Raw genomic sequence first — 23,381 nt, forward strand, 5'->3', positions numbered from 1 at the left:
AAAGCAGCAAAACGGTATCTAGCTGTTATCCTACATACGAAGAACAAACATCACTTTTCCAAAGGGTTAAGCAAACAGCCAGAACAGTGTAATATGTATTACATTTACAGACATGCCTCTGATTCTCTACTGCTCTTCAGTCACTCAGGTTTTTATGGGATATGGGATTTGTTCCATCTTTTTAAAGTAGAAGCATCAGGGATCTTGGAAGAGTGAAACATGCATAGTCAATGAGGATTAAATGCAGTGAAGCATTAAATTTTGCAAGCATGTTTGCATATCCTATGTTTATGTCTAGAAACTAATCAAATTATAATTTATATAATTGTGTTTATTTAAATTGGGAACCAACTCTAAAAAAGAATAATGGATTAAGTGCCTTGTTCTTAAATCAAGTTCAAATGCAAGCAAGAAGTATATATAATTTTTTTTACCCAGACTATGAGAATCCAGGAAAGATAAGAAATTAGAGGGTAAGTTTCAGCATTAGCCAAGAACAATGACTACAAGGTATTCTAAAATTTGAAATGAAACTGTATTATATATCTAGCCATCAGGACTGAGATTTTTCCCAGGAAGCTAATGAGACAAAGATATACATGTTTTTCATATTAATACAAGATGTGTTCTACATTCAGTGATGGTTTTAAAAATGGAGTCAGTCACTATAAATACAAATACATATGCCTTTTGGACTTTATCTATTAGCATAAACAATACCTTGTTATTAAGAGAGCTTGTAATGGAGCTACATGTCATTGTTATGGAATATCCTTAATGGCTGCACTACAAACCCCCTAAAATGAATATTACCTACATACCTAAAATCTTCATACCTACAGACTGGAACAATTGTAGGTGAACACCACACTAAAGCTGTGATGGCATCAACTGGAAGCATTTAACTTTAAGTTAAAAAAAAATAACATTGTTCCTCATCTAAAAGCAATTTAGTTCATCCCAGTGCTAACTGCTGAACTGATTATGCAGTCAGATATCCACCATCTAGTACCACTTGTGATCAAATGCAGACTGAACACAGTGGCAGGGTGTATTTTGCCTCAGTTTGTGCCTTAAATTACCCATCAATCAATATGGGTTTCGGGGTTTTACAGGATCAACTTTCATTTTGTTTTCCAGTTCTCTGCTTTATAATCACATTCTTCTGAGATAAGTTGTGACTGTCAAGGAGATAGGTTCTTTCAATGTTTTCACTGACAGTCAGCAGCATTGCTGCTCTCATGAAGATCAGGAAAGACCCTCACAAATTTTTCAAATATCCTTCTCAGCTCTGAATTTCTATTTTTTCCTCTCCAAGAAGACACCAATCATAATGGAAGAGTTACTAAAAACTATAAAGTGGCCCATCTTGAACTGAGAGGGATAAAGGGGGTTCTGTTTTTACCTAAATAATGAAGGGCCAAATCCTGAAACAGAAAATGCTATGCCCTAGAAACACTTCTCACACAACAGGAGACTCCCAAATAATAGGAGCAAAACACTAGCAGAAAAAGTCAAAGGATTCACTTAGAGATTAATGTGTATATAAGTATTACCTGCACCAGTAGTAGATACGAGTTTGGGCTTGCTGCGTGCTCCATCACCTTTCGTTGTATAGGCTGTCACAGTGAAAGAGTATGTAGTTTCAGGATGAAGCCCAGAAATTATCATTTCCTAAGATGAAACAGAACAAGAAAAATGAATTAAAAACAGATTATTCGCCAAGACAGTATGGAATCTTTCAGAGCCCCCCTCTATATTACACATAACATGTATATATTTGAGGTACTGGCAGTGATAGCAAGCATTTGCTGTTCTTGTGAAATACTTCATAATGCAAAACGTGTCACTCACTTGAGCAATAAAAGACAGCACACATCCAAATAGTATGCCTCAGGTAGTTTAAAGAAAAAGGCCAAAGGCTTAGTGGTGTGAACAGTGAATAAAGTCTTCAGAAATATCTTGCATAAGCCATACTACTGACATTGTGAAATGCATGCATATGTAGATATGAGAAACTCAGTTTCACTTAGTCATTCACAAGATATCAGTGATATAGTTCTAAAATGTCTAGTAAGAAAAGTGTTGCATTTACATCCACACACTGTCAGTAATGATGGTTTAGCTGAACAAGGAAGCCAACCAGTGCACCCTATGTCACTGGTTGGACTATGCCTTTAAATATCTCAAAGGACTTCAGAAACAACTCCCTCTTCAGCTCTAAAGGAACTACCTAGAACAGCATTAAAAATCTGTTCAGAGGATACATCTGATGGCCCTCAAACAACCAACAGCAGCTACAATAGAAGTAGTTCTTCTAGTACAAATGAACAGCAACAAGATCGAACTGCAAGTATATCACAGCAGGGGGGGGATCCTTTTCACATGTGTGCACACACGTACATATATGCACACAGAAGATGGTGAAGGGTGAACCAACAGGAATGCACTAAACTTATGTCATGCTATAAGGGCAATAAGAGGACTAAGTCTTGACATGCATTATACAAAAAAATTTTATATGCAAATATAAAGGGACAGTATTTGAAGACAGCTGACTGGCTTTAAGTTCCCAACTTCTAGCCTGTAAGCACTGGACTATTCCTTTGCATTTCCAGAGGCCTGAATGAATTTACACTAAATTTCAATACTGCCAGAGAGATGGTGTATTTGCGCACCGAGAATAAATAGCAAATGTACAATCACACACCCCTCAGATGCAATAGCTATGAAAAGTTAATATAAAAATTATGGGTTAGACTATTCCTAGTATATGAATTTCTCAAGACAGTGGGTATGAGCTTACTAAACATGTGATTAGAATTCAACATTGTATTTACAATCAGTTATTAGCAATATAGAATAAACAAGGTAATGATTAGAATGAATGGGCAAAGTAGCTCCAACAAAAAATTACTATCAAAAAAATCCGCTCCTTAGACTCTATTTCAGAATTGAATTGACCATTAAGACCAAAATCAGTAAGATGAACTTCACATCTTTCATAAGGAAATTGCACCTGATATTATCAGAATTAAACTAAAAGGCATAAAACCCCCCAAACTCACAAAACCAAAGCAGTGAGGAAGATATTAGCCTCACCTAAAACAACCAGTTCTTCATGGTGTAAGAGATATGACTGCATGTTTAAAAGTGTGTCTTGGATACAGCAAACCTTATTACTCAGGCATAAACAGTGCATGGCATGTGGCTTTTCTGATAGCACACATTTATTTTAACCAAAAGAAAGCACAACTGACTTTAAATTTCAGTTACACAAAAAAACTGTTAACCTTAAAATGAATACAGAAAAATACAAGGATTGGTATGCAACTCTGAACCACTTTTGTTTTATTTTTCTAACACCTTACAAACAAGAAACTGTGAGGCAAACTTAGTGACAGCCATCAAAAAGATGGAAACACAAACCAGTGCTGTACATTTTGGCATCATGCTAAACCTCAGAATAAGCAAGCAACAGTAACCCTCTCTCCCTGGGAAAAGAAAAAAAATAACCCAAAAAAGTGTCATAAAAGAAAACCTTTGAAGTTAGGAGCATGCGTTTGTGCAATGACAAAAAAACCCAAACCAAAACCAAATACAAAAAAATACCCCAAAAAAGCCCCAAAAAATTAGAACGATGCTACAAGCAAACAAGCAATAAAAAGAAAATCCCAAACCGAACCCACAATGTTTTTCTGCCCAGTCAAAAACTACTTACATGTTCAGTAGTATCATCATATTCCCACTGATTTAGAGTAAAGGAAGTTGAAGGGAAAAACAAAAGAAATAAGGAGATTTGTAGCCTGGTTGAGATAAAGTTTTCTTCTTAATAGTAAAATAAATATCAAAGATGTCTCAAAAAATTGTTTACAGTTTTAATTAATTGTGTAGAATTACATGGAATTTGGTTAATGAAATCAGGCTGGACATTTTTAATTCTGTTTCTGCTTTCCCTAAAAATCAGCTACTTCTCTTTCCTTGACAAATGAAAGAAGTAATGAATCCTCTTGTACCACAAAGATTTATTTTATAACAGTTTGTATTAAAAGTTACCAAGGTAGGATTAAAGGTTACCTTGGATTAGTTAACCAAGTTACCAGGCTATATGCTTCAGTTTACTAAATTAATGCAACTCATTATTTAAATTACTAGTAGGATTTTTAAGTCCTGAAAACTAATCACACTGATACTTTAACCTCAGGGTCTTCACGTCTGCACAAGCCCTGATGACCTGCATCACAGAAGTATGATAGGCAGGAAGGAGTGGCAGGAAGAGAAGGTAGTTGACTATCCAGCATGGAACAATGGCAAACAGGCAGGTCAAAGCTAAACTTGACAAAAGAAGAAATACAACTTTTGCCTTTATAATATTTGGGCTCAAATATCTCACCTAGTCTCCAGTTACTAACTTGCTAGTATTTAAAACTGTTTAAACTCAGAGAGGATGAAAGTAAAAATTTGTGCAAGGAGGGGGAGAACCAAAGCACACTAACACTAGCATGGCCTTTTCCATCGCCTCTCCCTTTTCCCTTTCCCTTCCCACTTCCTGAACCACTTTCATCTTTCTCTCCACTGAATTTAAGCTGCAAGAACACCATGTTTTGCAAAATAATTAAATAAGTACTGCGAGGTAAAACTGCAACAAAGATGTCCAGACACAGAGACAGTACTTTGAGAATAGGGTCATCAGTAAAATGCAGGTGTAGGAGACCTATTCTCAAAAAAAGTCTCTGCAGAACTGAAATTTAGAACTAAGACTGGGAGGAAAAAAAAAAGCAAAACCTCCCTATATTTACTCACATAAAATACTTAAGAAGCAGATTTAACTCTTTAATTTAGGTTGATAATTTCATTTCCAGTCAATCCAGTCATAAACCATGGGCTAGGAGTGAGAGGTGTGTACTTGATAACAGTTTCAATGTAGGATGACTCCTCCAGTACCAGAAGCTTTGGGAATCTTAAGTTTTACAGAACACTTGCATCACTTAGTAAAATCCTAGTTTGAGAAGCTTTTTAAACTTGATGTTTTCATCACCTCATAATCTCATCATCTCATAATTTCTAAAACACGGAAAATTTTGCAATATAAATAACCGCATGCCTATTTCAACTAAGCTCCTAATTTTATTACAGTTATGATATGAATAACAAAAAATATAAATACCTCAGTGGTTTTATACAGTTGTATTAAGAAAATTCATTTCTTGTGAAATGTGCGGTGAGGTGCATACAAGCTAATCACAGAAACACTGTAATAATGGGTTAACACAGGCTTCTAATGATTTTAGGCTCTCTACTGAAACAGTGCAATAGCAGATGTGGGGAACAGGCTGTGCACAATTTGCTACACTGAATGTGACCTGGGTCAGACCACCCTGATGCTTTAAAACTTCAGAGAATAGGTATAGGGTGTCCATCAGTCTCTAGGTTTAGGGGGACCATAAGAATGACACATCTTTGCATTTAGTTGTAGACCAATAGAGAAAAAGGTGTCTAGGTTTGGCCCAAGAACCTTTAAATGTAAGTGTTCTAAAAAACGTTTTTAAAATAGAAACAAAAAATGTTAGCAGGTAGGCTGATAAACAGAAAGGAAAAAAAACACACACAAACAACAAAAGGTAGTTCTGGATAGCTCTCTGGTACATTAAATGTCTTCACTGTGACCTAGAAAAGAACATAAAGGGCTCGAATTACCTGCGCATCAGCCAGCATGATGTCCTTCAGCATGGGTTGACCCTTTGGCTCTCCATTTTCCATCCTTACATAGTGGACCTGGTATCCTCGGATCTGACCATGCTGCTTATTGGGCACAGGCGAGCGCCATGACACTTTAACAGCAGTAGAGTTGACAGCCTCTACCTCGACTTTGCGAGGAGGACCACTAGGAACTGGAACAACATCATTGGACAGAAGAGAATTACAGGCACCTCTCCCACCCATGGTTTTTTCTTTTTCTTAAAAAAGGGCAGACTCACTATGTTTTCTTTGAAGAATACAAATCATTCAACAAATGAAACTGCTCAACCAATCTGCTCTACCTTTCAGTGAAAAGATCAAAAAACATGACTGATGCAAAAAATGGAAGAAAAAGGAGTATTAGAGAAATAGAAAAACATGTAAAAATGTACAAAAGCCAAGGAAGATGCTTTGAGATTCAAAGCATTATAGTACAAAGAGATATTTTAATCATTGAAATAATAATACTACAATAACAGCAACAAAACCACAAAAGATTTCAAAAAAAGTTTCTCTTGTTTTTGTTCGCCAAGTTCTATGTTTTGTTTTGTTTTGATTTTTTTTCCTCAGTAGTATAAAAAGAAGGTTGATAACAAGGCTGTCTTCTGTCACTTTCAAGAATGGAAGAAAAGAAAATGTGTGGAGCATCAGTTTTCCAGATCAAAAAACAAAACTAAAAAAAAAAAAAAATCCAACAAAAAAAAAAAAACAACCCCCCCCAAAAAGCAAATCAAAAAGCACAATATGGAAGAAGAAAGCAGTTAAAAAACCCCAACAAAAAACCAAAAAAACAAAACCTGAAAAAAAGTTTATAGACATAAGCGTTTAAAAATAACAGTGATGGTAAAATCAAGGAAAAGGCAGAAAGTTTTTTTTCTGAGAATTATTTTCATGTTCAAGGAGGAGCAAGAAGGATATGTATGTGCAAAAAGGAGCAGCAAATTCATGTCACTCACAAAAACAGTGCTTTCTGATAAAAAATTACAAAAATATCAAATATAAAAATGGTGTAGAAAGGACAAGTCTTTGATTAAAAAGCTCACAGGGCGATAATATCTGATTATATATGGTAAAAAGAGAGGAGCAGAAAAAAATTACTGTTTAGCCTACACAAAAGACAGCAGATCGACAGAGAGTCATAGAGGTGCAAACTGATGTAGTGGAGGCAACATACCATCTTCATCTGTCCGAATCAATACTGCTAAGCTCTCTGGGCCAGGTCCAACATCAGTGTGAGCAGTCACAGATATCCGGTACTCAGTCCATTTTTCCAGCTGTTCCAAAAGGTACTGGGTACTGTCCGAGGAAATTCCCAAAATTTCGTGGGGCTTGACATCTTCTCCATCAATCCCAATGTACTTGATGGAGTATTCAGTGATAATGCCGTTCTGTTTTTCCACAGGTGGAGGTTTCCAACTTACCAAAATGCTAGTGGAGCTGGGGCTTGTGCAACTAATGTCTTGAGGAGGAGCTGATGGCTCTAATTTCAGTAGTGGGTTAAAGGAGGATTTGAGTGGAAGGATAGGAGTGATTGAAAAAAATGAACAAAAGAAAAAAAATAAAAATAAATAAAGGACACTCAAATGAAAATAATAAAGAAACAAAAGGAAAAGTAGAAACTTAAAAAAGCAAAACATCAGATAATCACATGCACCTTGGCTTATTAACATGAGGAAACTGAAAATGAAGAGACCAACTAAATGGTGAAAAAGGGTGTGGGGGAAATATATGAAAATGAAGCCTCAAAATAATATTACCTACCTGTAATTAAAATTCTTCTTGAAATAAACAAAAATGTAACACTTTTATGACTACTGATCTATCCTTATAATCACTGCAATTAGTGCAAGCTATAATATTTTAAATGACATGTGACACGTATTTACTTACAAATTTGGACATATCCCCTTCAAGTGGCTTTACTTTCCTTGAGAAAAAAAATCTCTTTTAACAGAACTCCTAAAAACTTGCAGTAATTGCTAGAAATTGCTCCACAGATTGCCATTTTTGCAGCCTTTCCACTCTCCTAAACAAATTATTTTTTTTAAATAATAGAGTCTGCCTGACACAAGTCAACCATAAATTACATTTAAATATAAAGCATTTAATGAAACATTTATTGCACCCAACATAATAGGAGCATGCAGTCCACAGAAGATGAAGAAAGTTTTAGTCAAAGATTTACCTACCAGGAAAAAGTGACAGGCTTGTTGATTCTGACTGTAACTTGTACTTACCCTAGATCAGCTGTCAGTTTTATTTTTTTAACTCCTCTTGGAGACACCTTTGCTAGCAAAGAGTTAATCCTACCAGTAATGTAAATTACTTCTACAGAAAAAAAAATCTACCCCAAACAAGGCATCAAGAAAGCAGGTATAGCAGTATTCATTTTACAAAGAGAGTTTACAAGATCAGCACATCAGAATGGTGAGAGTTTCTGACTTTGTTTCATCTCTTGTCACCAGCACCAACCTTCCGGAGCAGAACTGCTCACCTTTACTGCCTTTTTTTTGAAGGAATATGTTAGTATATTTACCATTTCCAAGCTCCAGGACATTTAAGCATGTATGTTATTTCACTGCTTTCAGTGAGGCAAATCAAGTACTGAAAGTTAGGTATGCATTTATGGGCTTCAATGCACTTTGACTTAGCAAAATCTGTGCTCGCTAACAGATCATTCAGAGCGCCAAAAAAAATGAGCCATAGCTCAAAGTCACTTGCAGAAGCAGCAGATGCAGATTCCTTTCCTATTTCTGCCTTCTCTCTTGTAAGGAAAACATAAATTTTATTGTGTTAGACCTTTATTTCCCCTGTCTCCCCCCTCCCTCCAGTTTTCTTCCCCATTTTTAAGGGAAAAAAGAAACAAATGGATATTTATATTTATATTAGGTACATGAAACAAAACTAAAACAACAGACAAGGCCTAGGACTGCTGTGATCTCCTGCATTTACACATGTAGCTTTCAGTTCCCTACAGCTCTTTCCACAGCGATCAATGGCTTTTTACTCAGTATGGTACACTGCTCTTCTGAAGGGAAAGTATGAGGGAATGTACCAGTATTTCAACTACCTAGAGGAGGTGGATGGGGGAACAGATTTATCACATTTGGGATTGTTTTTATATACACTAATTCAGTAATCAAGTACTCAAAACATGCGAATCTCCTTCTACCATTATCTTGTGCAGGAAGTAAAATACTTGTAAAATGTCCCTTAAGGGTCTGACAAAAAAGAAATAAATCCCTGCAGCATCTTCCTCTGATACCAAGATGAAAGGCAATAGCATATTCTGGTGAATATTGCTAATAAACTTATTAATTTTTAATTCATTATACTCTTAAAATGCAAATATATGGCACTTATGTAAGAAAGGATAATTTGAAGGCTACTTGTGTAACCAGTTTTATTAATGTATATATTTTTTTCTTAAAATAAACATTTTTTGCAAACAAAAGGTTGTAATATTTTCAGCAAATAACTTGGGTCTGACCACTGAAATCAACTGGATCTCCCTACTATCTGAAGACGGAAGGCTGAGAAAAATATAATGTGTTCCTATATTCAAGAAAGGAAAACTGGCAATATCCTTATTCATGGAACATGCAAGCCTTGGCTCCTAGATGTTTACTTTGTATGCACAGCCTAAGCAATCTTTGCTCAATATAACAGAATGAGCATTCTAAATAGTTGAAATGACTCCCAGAATAAATAAATACCTTTTTCTTAATAAAATTATTGATTCTGGATTATTAAAATGAAAAAGTGCCTTGCCACTATCTCTAAAACTAGCCTTGTTATATAGCTGTCTTTTATGCTTATTCCAAATGCTTTAGAAGTGCTTCAGAAACACATTTAGTTTTGGTTAAAGCGTGTAGCACTGTGTCTCCAGTCACACTAACTGCTATTAATAAATAACGCTACCAAGGAATGATTGTGTAATCACATCTGCCATGATTGAAAATTAAAAAGACTCATGCCAATTGAGAAATTGAATTTTCTGTTTTGAATAATATTACTTTAAAACCAGGGCATTTAATTTAAAACAAATACAAATAGAATTGCACTAAGTTTTAAAATGACCCATTATAATGGGCAAACTGTCAGAAAAGCATAATCTATCAGGCAAAAATAACACTTATGGACATCATTGCTAAATATCTGATTGTTTTAGTTAAGTCTTAATTTAAATATTTTAAGGTGTATATATAAATCTCTGACAAATTTTTACCTCTCATTTGCGGGCAAATGTGATAAGTTTCATGACACTGTTTCCATAAGCACCAGTGAGGAAACTATTTTTCTACTGGTGTAAAATGACTGAACACTGTAAAAAGCCCAGATTAAGAAAATTTAACAAAATTGGGATTATTAGCTACTACAGAAGAGTTGTTAAGAAATTTTTGGTACAGTCTCAAATGTTCAACATGACCCACTCTACAGATTTTTGTACTTCAGGGAGATGCTGCAGAAACAACCTAGTATTACAGGAAATACACAGACGGGTGGAATTTTATGGGTGAAGGACTGTTATTAATGCACACCTATTGCATTATACAACATTTACCTTATTAGAACATATATATTGCCTCCTTAGACACTGGTTTACAGAGGTCGTTTTTTGAAACTATGTAAAAGCCACTCATATTAAGTTGATCACAATACACCTCAAAAATATACATTTTAAGCATTCTTTTGCTGTATTAAGCAGCATGAATGCTGTATTTTGCCTTTATTGATGCCTCTCTGGACTAATGAGATTAATCTCTTCAAGAAATACAACACAAGAGAATAAAGTTTGCAAGGAAAGACACCTACTTGACTGCATGGTTCTCGCTGAGATTTCTGCTGTTGAAGCACCCAGGCCTTGAGGAGAACGTGCAGCTAGACGGAATAAGTACAGGCTGTTTGGTCTTAAACCTTGCAGACGATAAGATGTAGTAGGTTCAGTGGAAACTCGTTGCTAAAGGTAAGCATAAGAGGATGTCTTGATTAGTATTCAGAGACTCTGAATTCTATATGTTGCCTATACAGGAAATGCTTTCATACTCTGATAACCCCATTGAGAAAAACTTAAATTCAGGAAAATAAATCAGAACCAAACTAAACCAAACCAAAAATTAAAACATTAATTTGACAAACACGTAAAAGGAACAGTATTTTTTAAAGTCAACAGTTTAAAAGGTGGAACTCAGAGACAGAAACACCACTTGACTGTTTGAGGAACAAATAGCTGTGTACAAAGCATAAGAGGCTTTTCAGGTGTTGCCGTGGGATTTATGTGCTGAAAAGAAATCTCTCGGAGCAGTTAATTAGGGGTGAGATAAGAAAGGGTTTATTTTGTCAAGGCTAAAGATGTTACACGACGCGCACAGGCCGTGCCCGAGAGGTTACATTTTATAATACCATCCATCCAATCCCAGATGTGTCCACCCTGTGGCCTTTACTCTGGACCGCCCCGGGTCCACCCCCTGAAAATGGGTCTGGGGTGCATTTTGGGACCACCTACTTCATCACCTTCACCATCATCAGAGCACAAAGGGTACATAGTTACCTAATGCTTGACTTCATTTTGTTGTTCAGGCCCTGATATGCTGTTCTGCCAACAATCTAAACCTTGCCTTGACAAAAGACTAAACATTCCTACTGGATTCCGGAGTAGGGGTGATATAGGGAGCATAGAATGGGGTACGAGGGTTAAGGAATGTGTAAACTAAGGGTGTTAGAGGGAAAGGGACAAGGGACAAGGGAGGGAGGGTTGCTGCTTTTAGAGTCTACTTCCACTACCTATAAAACTTACAAGGCTTACAAGTATTAGAAAAATAAAAAACCCTTAGGGGCTTAAGGCATCACAGGCAATACCACATGAACAACAGTGAACTACAGAATTTTATAGTGTAAGTAATCTTGAGTTTAACCACGTAGTTAGATTTTTTCTTCAAATTATTAAGAAGCAAAATTGGCCAAAGAGTAACTTATTAAGAAGAGGCCTGCATCCTACTTGGAGGTGAAGTATGGTTCTGGCCCCCTTCCACTAAATAAGATTATGTATTCACAGCGTATGTGTGAAGCTGTCATAAATGTAAGCTTAGCTGAAGCATTAGCAATGAGCACATGATGCAGAACAAACCAATAAGACTGACAGTCTCCTGCTGCCTTCTGACACTCCTGGCTTCTTTATTTCATCTGGGACACCTGGTAATATCACATTTTTCCTATCAGAAAATTACTCTGAAGTTTATAGTACAAACACAACAAAGGCCCTCAAACTGAAAATTATTTATGAAATAATGGTACAGAAGTCCATAGCAGGTTTTCATTTTTAGAAAAAAAACCATGTTTTATTCCCAGTTATTACTGAAAGATTGAAAAGGCTTGATAATTCTCTTACCTGATGGCATAGAGAAACAAAAATTATCTAAGGCTGAAAATAGACTGCAACATTCAAGTACAAGTCAAAAAAAAAGCTTAAAGGTCCATAACATGTCCCCAGACACTTTTGGTTCCAAACCTGTGTAGAGGAACAGGCTTGGAGACATAATCAATGTCTGAAACTGGATGGAACTTCTGTGAAGGACTCATTGATGTCTACAGCAAAATTCCACTGGCTGGTAACCATCAACAGCATTTTCAGCTGTTTACACACTTTCAATCTGTCCCTAGACTAACCCTTGGGTTTAACGAAGTCTAAAACATCAAGGCATTTGTACTAAAGAAACTTACTAATACATGAAATTTAAACCACTGCAGCATTTCATGTCTGACTCACTAAAGATTATTTAAAAGATGTACAATTGCCACTTACCTCCTCCCCATGTTCCCCATCTTTGTAAACCAGTTCATAGCTGGAAATGGTATCAGAGCGTGGAGGTGTCCAGGAAAGCAATATGCTCGTTTCAGACTCAGGTTCTGCTTTGAAGTTCAGTGGTTGACCCGGCACTAAAGAAAAAGTTGAGTAGTGTTGCCTATTATTTATTTGGCTAATTCAACACTTTTGAACCTTTTAAACTACTATCTGAATATTTCACACAATATTACTTTATTTAACTTACTAAACTTAAACAAATTGATTTACGGTACTATGAAGTAAATTAATCTGAGCATAGAAAAAGAATACTGATACATTTAATTCATATGTTAAAAAATTATCAATGGTTTCAAATAAATGTTTCATAGTATAAATAATGCACACAAAACTGAAAAGCAATTGAAGAGATGCCTGGTGATAAATACAAGTGATCTAATAACCCACATGTGAAAATGCGAATATATACATCTATATATTTGTATGTGTATGGGGAAAAGCTAGTAGAACATATGATTGTTTGGAATAGTCTAGAATAAACTGTTAAAACCATTACATGCATTTCCAAATATAAAAGTTACTTGCTCAGCTAATAAATAAAAGACAGTAAACACATCCTGCTCTTTGAGTCACCTACGTATTGAATGCTTTTGTAATCTGAAGAAGGTATAACCTACTGAAGAGATCTTCAGTTAAGTTCTCACTAGTGACATATTTCTACACTTTAAAGACTGATACTTTTACCCATATAATGGAATTTCTAGTGACAACACACTCTAATTGCAAGAAGTAAAAACACAATTTTGATTGCACCAGCCAAGAACGTTCTCTGTTGTATCTTGGGTAATGGTCACAGAAATCATACAGACCAAATGTTACCCTCATTTATGTCTTCAAATCTAAAGCAAATAATAAGGCTGACTGGGAAAAGACAGTAAAATATACCTCTATCATTGGACTGTATAAAATAGTTTTGACACCCAAGTTCTAAAACTTAACTTTCAGTTAATATTGCTGTTGATAAGGCACAAAACAGTTTTCCACAGCATTTCTAGCTGTTTGAGAATAAAACCATAGAATCATAGAATCATTGGGTTGGAAGGGACCTCCAAGATCATCAAGTCCAACCCTTGATCCACTACCACTGTGATTGTAGCATGTTGTTTTTTAAGGGGAAAAAAAAGTACTCCTCAGCACACACTGAGAACCAAGTGTGACAAATAGAATGATGTCACATTTTGCAGGGGAGAACTCTACTACAGCTTTACAAGTATGTATCTTTTTTGTACAGTGAAACACCTAAAAACTCCATGGAGCAAACAGTAAGAAAAATTGTATTTTAATTTTTATCTTCCCCAGACTTTTACAGAATATTACTCTGAGGATAACACTGCCCTTGTGTATGCTGCTACAGATTTGATATCTTAACTTTAAACCGGTAGATAAACTTTCTACATGAGGTGCATATTCAAGCTCCTGTGTGGAGGTTGCAATTCCCCACCAGTCCTTTTTTTTTTTTTTAATGAGTGAAAGTAATGAGAGACCAACTCTTTTTACAGGAATAAAAAGGGATAAGACTAATTAGCTGTTTTTCTAAAAGATGCCTGGTCTAAAAGAGACCACTGCCTAAGTACTGCAAAGTACAAAGGATCACAAAACACAGGGAGCAATTACAGTATATATCAACTAAGTATTTTTGACAGAAATACTGTCAAAATTTTGCAAGGAGAGGCTTCAGGGCTAGGGATGTCTTAGCTGGGAGAAGCGAAGGTTTTGGAGGCACTCAACAGTACTCTTAGCACTGATGGAAGGAACGGAAGAAATGCAGCCAGGCTCTTCACAGGCTGTGGCAGGTGAAAAGTAGCAGCCCAAGCTGAAATATGAGAGGCTCAGGACAATATTGCTGAGAGGCTCAGCAATAAAGCCAGGACCCAGGGAAGTTGACCATACCAGACTTGGGGGGCTTTACACTTCAACTGGGTGAAGCCCTAAGAAAGTTAGTCTGACCCCACAGCTGAGCCTGCTCTGGGCAGTGGCTGTGGCTTGAGACCTCCCTAGATGATCATCCTGCCAGCCTGAATTGTTTTGTGATATTACGATCTGTATTTAATGTATGGATACATGAATTGTAGAACACAGCCAGGCAGCAATAGTAAATGATCAGTCAAGTGACTCATATGAAGGCTGGTACCATCTGTTATGATAAATATGGCAGCAGATGGAGAACTAAGGGTATTTCCTGTCTCTCTGCATGTTTTAAGACCCTCATTCTCCAAGTACTCCTTTAAAAAAAAACTCCTTTGTGGTCTTAGGTCTGCAATTCTCAATAATTTTTTAAGACAAGTTGATGGCTAATTTGCTTTTCCAAATGCTGTTTGTCAAAATAATACCTTGCTGCAAAATCCAGTCTCCCCTCAGATTTTTTAACTGTAATTTGGCAACTCTGATGCTGAAAACACTGACAGAAGAAAGAGGTGACAGAGAAATCTGCATTGTTCCAGGCAGATAAGAGAAGAAGGAGAAGAAAGAAAACAAAGCCAAAATAACAGCAACTAAACACTTTGTATTGCTGATAAACTCTCGTAGGGAATCCATTGTTTAAGACAAAGGAAAAGTACTAGTTAAGAAAGTGGAAGAATAACTTTTAAACTATTTAGGATTTACGCCCAGAACACACAACAGCTGTTCAAAAAAATCTTCAGTGGCACATAGGAGTTAAGCCAAGCTGGAGCTGACAGAAGCTACTGCTTTACTTCAGAAACAGAAAAAGACCTAGAGAAACTTCAAAATCTACATAAGTGGACTTCATACTCTTACTGAAGTGTTTTTGATTTCACACATCAAATCTAACTCCATATTAGCGCTGAACTTGGGCAGGTCACTAAAGAGAATGTTTCTGAGGAAGCATTCTCTCATGATTGTCTGGGGTTTTTTTTTCAGGGCAATGTGCTCTACAGAAGTACATTAAAACCCCTAACTTCCCTGTGCTCCAAAATAAGTCTTCTTACTTCTAAAAATGACAAATCTTAAGTAGTACACACAATGAAAGACTACAATGCAATAATAAAACAAAGAACAAAGTCCATGACTTTTTTCAAAACTTCATATAAAGTTCTACATTTTTGCTTGCCTAGTCGTCCATGTTTATTGCTGGATAACCAGAAGCAAACACAGACTGGTGGACATTTTCCTTGTGGTTCTATGTTCACCCCTGATTAAAGTGCCAGAACAGAATCATAAAATGGGATGTCAAATCAGAAGGGTACTTTAGCTTCCTGCACAGCTCCTCAGCTGGCTGAGGTAACCAGAAAACCATTCCAGGACTGTGCTGGGTTTGCAAGTAATAGTGGAAAAGAGTCTCCAGGTTAAAAAGGGCCCTATGACATTGTTAGGGGGAAATCCATACCTAGACAAAAACTCAATCAGTTCAATTAGAAATCAGCTTTGTAAAGGACAATAAATTGACCAAGAGAATTTACAATCAGTAGGAAACCTAAAGAGAAAAAGAGTTTATGCTTCTACTTTCTCTGAAAGAAGCATGAAACTCTACAGAGAAGCTCTTAGAACTGAGATACATGAGGTTTCCCCCTTCATGTGTTCGTAACAAAAATCTTGAATGTCTGGTAAAGCAGTTAGCTAGCTACAACACAGAACAGTATCCGCTTGCTATGGACTCTCTTCCTCTGATTTTCTAATCTTCTTTTACTAGAAGAACTCCAGAAACATTAATTTTGTTTTAAGCTAAGGTTTCATTTATGTGCCCTGCAAGTCAGATACTTAATCTTCTCATTACTGTCCTTTTTCATGCGTTCAAAACATTATCCCTTTATAACTGTAATGATCCTTAGTCTCCAAGCCATGGAGAATCCTTGGTTTAAAATTAATAGTATGTTTTACATTTTAAGTTTCTGTCTAAAGAAGCATATGCTTACAGCTGTACATTCATTTCGCTGAATATTTTTTCTCTCTCTTTCTCCAGTAACCCACTATCCAATAGACCTTATGCATCTCTCACTCTCCCCTCTTTCTATGAAAGCTCAGAACAAAGACAAGATTCTCTTAATTCCTTCAGTAGCTATCCTCTCTTTGTACAGTAAAAATGAAATAAAATGAAACAAAATGAAATGAAACAAAAGCAAAATCAAACTCAGACAGTTTAAAACTCTAAATTTTCCTGGTACACGCAGGTTAAAATACGTTGCTCAGAGTATATGTACTTCTGACCACTTTAAGCACAGAAAGCAAATATAGAAGGATACAGATGAAGTATGTGCTGAGCCCCTAAACTGGATGCAGAGCAACAGAGCTTTTGTTTTCTAAAAAAGTAAAAAAAGGGCAAGAAGTATCACACTAAAAGTTATATCAATATTTCTTTTGTCTAAAATTTGGTAAGTCAATTCACCTAAATAACAGTCCAGTCCTGACTCCATCTTCAAGGGAATAAATCCTTTGGCCCAAAAGGCAAGAATAAGGACTTTCCTACGTATAACTTTTGGAATTGATCCTGCCTTATTCAAAAGGCTCAGCTCCACAGCTTTTTTCTGATAAAAGAACTTCTTAAAATGGTGTCTTTTTATCGTAAAGAAAACAGTGCTGAAAACAACTGGTTAATTGTCCTATTGTGGGGCAATAGGACATGGCTTTGCCTTAAACTGATTAAGTAAAATACTGAAAATCAAAACTGAACATGATTTTTTAAAAAATATTTTATTTCTGGTTGTCTGAAAAATGCTTCCTTCTCTTCCCCTCAAACTACACGGTCCAAGTCAATATTTTAATTAAAAACTTGCTTCACTATCATCAGAGTTTCGGCTGACCTGCAAGGTAAGAAGCCACTCACAGGCATTTCAAAAGAAAACTCTGCTGTACTAGGAAAGCAAAAATTCCTCTGAACAGTCTTTTTAAGAACAAATTATTAATTTTCATAATTTCTCTCCAAAGATCAGAATACATTTAAAGGAGGAAAGCTTGGAATATTTAACAGAGCCTGTAAGTCACAGATGTCAGTAAGATTTTGTTGTATATATGCTCTGATATCCCCAAAGTATATGGGTTAAGCTATATATTCATAATGGCAGGCTTATTTGTTTACCAAAAAAAAAGGAAAAAAAAATCAAACACATGTAATCAGTATCCCATTCTTATTTTTCCATTAAATCCATTTCCCCTGTTTTTAAATAGCATTTTATAATTCACTTTAATATTTTGAATCAGTTTCATTTTGAGAGACTTAAACTAAAACAATCGTATTCAGATTTACAATACAGCAAATCTGGAAGACAAGGGCAAGGAGGGCATTTTATTCTGTGGTGTTCACTGAAGAGAAACTACTGGATAGAAAAATGAGAAAATCTTAGTTTTTAAGCATACCCTGAACTGAAGAACTGAACTAGACTTTCTTAGTTTTTTTCTCTTTTCTGATTTAAAATGTTGGTATTTCAAGGAAAAGTATCAGTGCTTAAATATGCCTCCTGTATGCCCCATTTTTTTTTTAAATTAGCCACAAATAAACATTATCAAGTCAACTCTGTTATGAAGTTGAAAGCATGTACTGAGAAAACCTCCAGTACTATTAATTTTATTATAATTTCTTCAGATTGCAACAGTAATCAGGAACAGATGGGCATGATTAACAGCAAATTCTATGAAGGTTTTAATAAACAGAACTTTTTTGAAGTGACCTTAGCAAGTAATGTGACTTGGGACAGTCCAGCTGAGCCTCAGTGCTCTTTATTTCGATTCGTTCATCCTTTACTGGGGAAGCCACTGTCAAACACTTTCTAATCTAAGAGGTTCACAGTTGTGAACTATGACAGTTATACATACTTATATTTGCATGTGCATACAGACACATTTTAATGTACCACTAGAGGGTCTAAAAATAGTTGATTTTGTAACTTCTCAGCTGAGATACTGCAAAAGGAAACACATATCTTTATGTAATACAACACCTAGAAAGATTCCAGGATAATACCTCATTGTACGTCGTTATTAAATGCATATTGGTAAAACGCAGAAGTAAAAACTGGATGAAATGTAACTGTCTACAGTTACATTTTAGAGATCTGTTTTTTAAGATTTTGAGGGATGCTAAATTCCGCAACAGGAAACGTCCCTGTACTAAAAAATTCAAGTAGTATTATATATTTTAGACAATCACTGACCTACAGTAATATTTCATAGAGCTTTCTCTAAACTGCTAGACAAAAGGAGCTTTTATTTCTTATTGCTACAATAAACCATTTTGTGTAACTACCCCAGAGCTTCTTGCTTTTGATTTCATAAAATATTTTTTGCAATGTTTTTCACTCTGCTTGGTTGTCCTTTGCTAGTAAAACTAATTCATGGACCTAAAACTCCTGAATGGAAACAAAACGACCTAACTGCAAAGACAAACCAAGAAAATATGACCTTTTGGTGTGCACTTTGTAAGGACAGGTAGGTTTCGAATTATAAATCCAAAGTGTACAGAACTGCTTGTTTGAAGCTACACAAATGCTTGTTGTATTTAATGCTTTCATGTTTTATTTTGTTCTCAGAACCTTACCAACTAGCTGAATACACGTGGTACACACACAATTTAGACTTCCAAAAGCAAGGTTCACTAGAGTGATGTGGCATAAGGGAGTCACATGCCACCTAAATAAAGCCTACCCACACTGGCAACTCCTCAAAGAAAGCTATGAAGAACTATTTGACAAACTTGTTTGGTGCACAGAGCATTGCCAAACAGAAGCCTCAACACTTGGCCACCTCCAGAATGAAGGCCTCCCTGAGACCTCAGTTAAACTCCAGATAAACTTCTTGACACTGACGAAAAAAGAAATAAAAGCATGAGGGGGTAATTTCCACTCTTCAGAGATAACTTCCACTGTGGAATTAAGAAAATGTTATCGCAAAAGCTGCCCGAATAAACTGATTATCCTTGAGAGGGAGGGAGGGTTTTTGCAACATTTTAAACTCAAAGTCTCTCTGTGCAAAATTTCTGCATGCATTCAATTTTTTTTCACACAAATTCTGTTCCCTGCTAGCTTACCTCCTGTTTGAGTGATGACCTGAATGTCACTAGAAAGTGGTCCATCCCCAACAGAAGTAAAAGCAAGAACTTTCACAGAGTATGTTTTCTGGGGTACGAGATTCCCAATAGTGGTAATATGACTGTCAGCCACGTTGTGCTTCATCCAACTGTTAACATGTTGAGTGGGGTCCATGGTGTAATAAACTCTGTAACCTTGTATTTGTCCATTAGGTTCCTCAGGTTCTTCCCACTGTACTAAAATGGTGGTAGAGCTCAACATACGGGCCTGCACATTGCGGGGTGCACTTGAAGGTGCTTGCTCTGAAGTCCTTGTTGACACAGGCTCACTGGGTGGCCCTCGCCCAATGTTATTTACAGCAACTACCCGAAATTCATACTCTGAATATGGGCTTAGGCCAGCCACGCTATAACGTGTTGTGGCCACACCATCAATTTCTTTATATGGCTCCTCTGAGTTTTTGGGTTTGTGTTGGATTATGTAGTAAGAAACTGGCTCAGGGTTTCCAGAATCCCAAGTCAATGTTATGCTTGTTGCTGTGCTTTCTGTCACAACAGGTGTTCCAGGAGGTTTGGGTAAGGCTAAAGACAAATGACAAAAACTACAGTCAGCACTAGGTAACAGGAGACATTAGTTACTAAATTAAGAAGCTACAAACAACAAAACAAAATCATAACAGGAAAACTGAATGGAAAGAAGGCGTGATCCATTCAGAGAAAGCTTTTGGCAACTATGATTTCCTTCAAAAATCTATCAGAAAATCTTCCAGCTCTGTTCAATATGACTCATTTGTCATGAACTAATGATACTGACTTTTGTAATAAATGCCATAACCATATAGAGAAGAGAAATCTTACAGAGGGACAATAAACCATTACCGTTTAATTTTCAAATACTCAATGAATACGATACTTGGACACCCAGCAACTCTAAAAATCAAATGACTGGTTTGTAAAGGTTCCCTCTGTTGAAAGTAAATGCAACATTTTAAGATCTTTAACTGAAATGAAGGCTGGGAGCTAGACACAGAAGAATAATGGAATACTATGGCTAACATTTTAATAAATATTACTTTATTTAGTCTATGAGCATTACTGTTGTCTGAACCTCTATTTTGCCTTATGCCAATGATTGGCTGGAATATTTACCCTCTTGATTTAAGAGTGCAAGTGGCACTGAGTCCCTTTCAGTGCAATGTATTTGCTCAGAATATGGCAATGAATGAAATAAAAGACTGAAACATGTCCATATATATGTGCTTGGGATATACCTTTGACAGTTATCTGTGCTATTGCTTCTATAACACCGAGGGTAGACATAGCAACACAAGTGTAGTTTGCAGACTGTCTGACATCATTAAGCTCAAGGACGTTCCTCCCTATTGGCATATCATCCTCAGGTGTCAAATCTTCTGCTCCTAGCATCCATTTCACATATGGCATTGGTGACCCCACCGCAACACAGGTGATATTTACACTCCCGCCAGGCATGATCTCATGATTTGTGGGTGGGATAGAGAACCTCGGTGGGACTCGTCGAACTGGAACAAAACACAAAAAAAGGTAATAACATATACAAAAAAAAGAAACTGAGTCTTGCATACTGACAGCATGCAGTGTACAGACACAATTTAATGTTTTAACATCTATTCCAATCTGCCAGAAAATATATATATAAGAGAAATATGAGACTAAGCAAGAATTTTGTCTGCACACAATGTGAATTATTCTGTTTTTGAGGCTATTAATAGGCACATTCATACAAAGGCTGATTCAGACCTATTAGGGCCCCACACATAACTAACTATATACTAACAATACACAAACACCATGCAAAAGATATACACGCACACGTGCACGCACACACACAGGCGCACATATATATATGCATTTTATATGCCCATACATATATATATGCACAGAAGAAAACTGGAAGGTCAACAGCATGCTTGAGTTGATCACCAACTTCAATGCTGCGTGCTTCCATTTGATGTGAATAAATGTGCTAGGCCACATTGTCACATCACAGTCCTGGAATCCACTGCCTACAGTAAATTGAAAGTGCAATTTCATTTGCTTTCCGACTCAAAGTAGATGCAGCCTCAAGACCTCACACTAACACTGAAACAAACATAAAAAAAATATATAATTGCACACAGATACAAATATATATATATATACACATATGTATACACATATACAAATATATATAAATATGAATATATATATATATATATATATATATATATGGAAAGAGAGAGAGAGTCACAGAAGGAGACTAGGCAAAGCCAGTACAAAGTACTGGATTTGGTCATGCAAGCAAGCAAATGACAGAAAAAATAGAGAATCATGCTTAGGGAAATGTCTGAGTAAAAACGACAGAGAGAAAAAGAACTCAGAAAGAAAACATACTGGGTGAGGAAAGAAAACTTGAAAGAGATGGGGATAGGCTGACAGATAGATACAGGAGTTTAAGAGAAGCATAGAGTTTGAGGGAGAAGGAACTTAGATTAAATTTAAGGGGTTAAAAAGCAACTGTTAAGAAGGGCCACTGGGAAAATAGCAGAATATTGAACATTCAGGATTCCACTATGCTCACAGTTAAGGGAAAGCAAAATAAGGATTGATAATATTAGACATTTCTTTATTGACAGCAAGGGGTGTCAACCTTAAACACACAGCAGGACATTCCACTAACAGAGTAGTTAATATTTAAGCAAACACAACACCGAGAAAATTACCAGGCAATAACAGATCAGTGTTCCTGCTTCAAATATTCTCAGTGGTGTGCATATGTGTGTAGGAGGTGGAAGCGACACAGGTAGCGGAGAGAGGTAGGTTTGTATTTAGGCCTTTAATTGGACACTGTACTCAAAACTGTATTTATTTGGCCTTAATAGAAGCTAATGATTAAGACAGTTTTAATTCAGAAAGAAATTAAAAGTAAAATAAGACTATGAATGAGTTTAAAAAAAAATAAGGAAAATTATGTTAGTCTAAAACCTTTCCTCTTGGTTTGATTAAATTTCTGTGATCTTCTATGGATTCAGGAGGGGCTTACTGCAATGGCCTCATGAGTGAATGACAGGCAGAAGGGGAACAAGCAGAAAGCAAAACATCCGTAAGCGGCCAGTTCACAGAGGCCACATGAAGCAAATGGCAGGCAATGAGGAACTTCTTGTATTGAACAAAATCCTTATAGACAAAGGAGAGTCTAGTCTTCATGCGCAGGCTATTTAGAAAAGCAACTACTGAAACCATTCCTTGAAAAGCAGGCATCAGTATAAGCAAGAAATTAAAAGGGAAGAAAAAGCAGGAACACTGACCAAGTTTAGTAGAAGTTAGTATTAAAGCTAAAAAGATTGCCATGCATCCAGGTTCATTCTCTCTTATCATGCACAACAGTTAGATACCAGCACTCATCAAAAGCCATGACCAGGGCATTCTCTGCTTAAACATAACATTAACTTAAAAAATGCCACAATGCAGTTACATTCATTTCATTTGTATTCTTTGTTATTGGTTTAATTAATAGTTTTGTAAGGTGGGTAAAAAGTAAAAAACACACCAACCTTCTCGCAGCTCTGAGGGATGTAGGGGGTTTGATGCAGAACACAATGAAATGAGGAAAGGAGAAAAACAAGGGAAACACAGAGAGAGTAAAAAGGCCATATCAAGGCTTTCAACTGCTAGTTGAACATCTCTACTTGCGCTAATTAAACCTTCCTGCCTCATCTTGAAAAGTTAGCATTTTCTACAGCTACAATGATGTTAGAAACAATAGCTAGCATAATTTTGAAATTT

The 23,381-nt window shown here is 36.3% G+C and overlaps 1 protein-coding gene across 50 annotated transcripts in view; it reads right to left on the reverse strand.

Moving 5' to 3' along the window:
* The window catches only part of PTPRD (protein tyrosine phosphatase receptor type D), a 1,166,099-nt gene that overhangs the window by 110,963 nt on the left and 1,031,755 nt on the right, over positions 1–23,381 (reverse strand). For 21 of the 50 annotated variants that reach the window (XM_032676409.1, XM_032676453.1, XM_032676411.1 and 18 more), the window contains 9 exons: positions 23,150–23,161; positions 20,849–21,118; positions 19,578–20,159; positions 12,542–12,675; positions 10,555–10,699; positions 6,914–7,219; positions 5,698–5,891; positions 3,722–3,748; positions 1,557–1,674 (listed from right to left, as the gene is read on the reverse strand). In XM_032676409.1, coding sequence (XP_032532300.1) covers positions 1,557–1,674; positions 3,722–3,748; positions 5,698–5,891; positions 6,914–7,219; positions 10,555–10,699; positions 12,542–12,675; positions 19,578–20,159; positions 20,849–21,118; positions 23,150–23,161 — 1,788 coding nt within the window. The remainder of the gene's footprint in view (positions 1–1,556; positions 1,675–3,721; positions 3,749–5,697; positions 5,892–6,913; positions 7,220–10,554; positions 10,700–12,541; positions 12,676–19,577; positions 20,160–20,848; positions 21,119–23,149; positions 23,162–23,381) is intronic. The other 29 variants (XM_032676441.1, XM_032676430.1, XM_032676425.1 and 26 more) reach the window with 8 other exon arrangements.

Source organism: Chiroxiphia lanceolata, chromosome Z (assembly GCF_009829145.1).
Source record: "Chiroxiphia lanceolata isolate bChiLan1 chromosome Z, bChiLan1.pri, whole genome shotgun sequence".
NCBI lineage: Eukaryota > Metazoa > Chordata > Aves > Passeriformes > Pipridae > Chiroxiphia > Chiroxiphia lanceolata.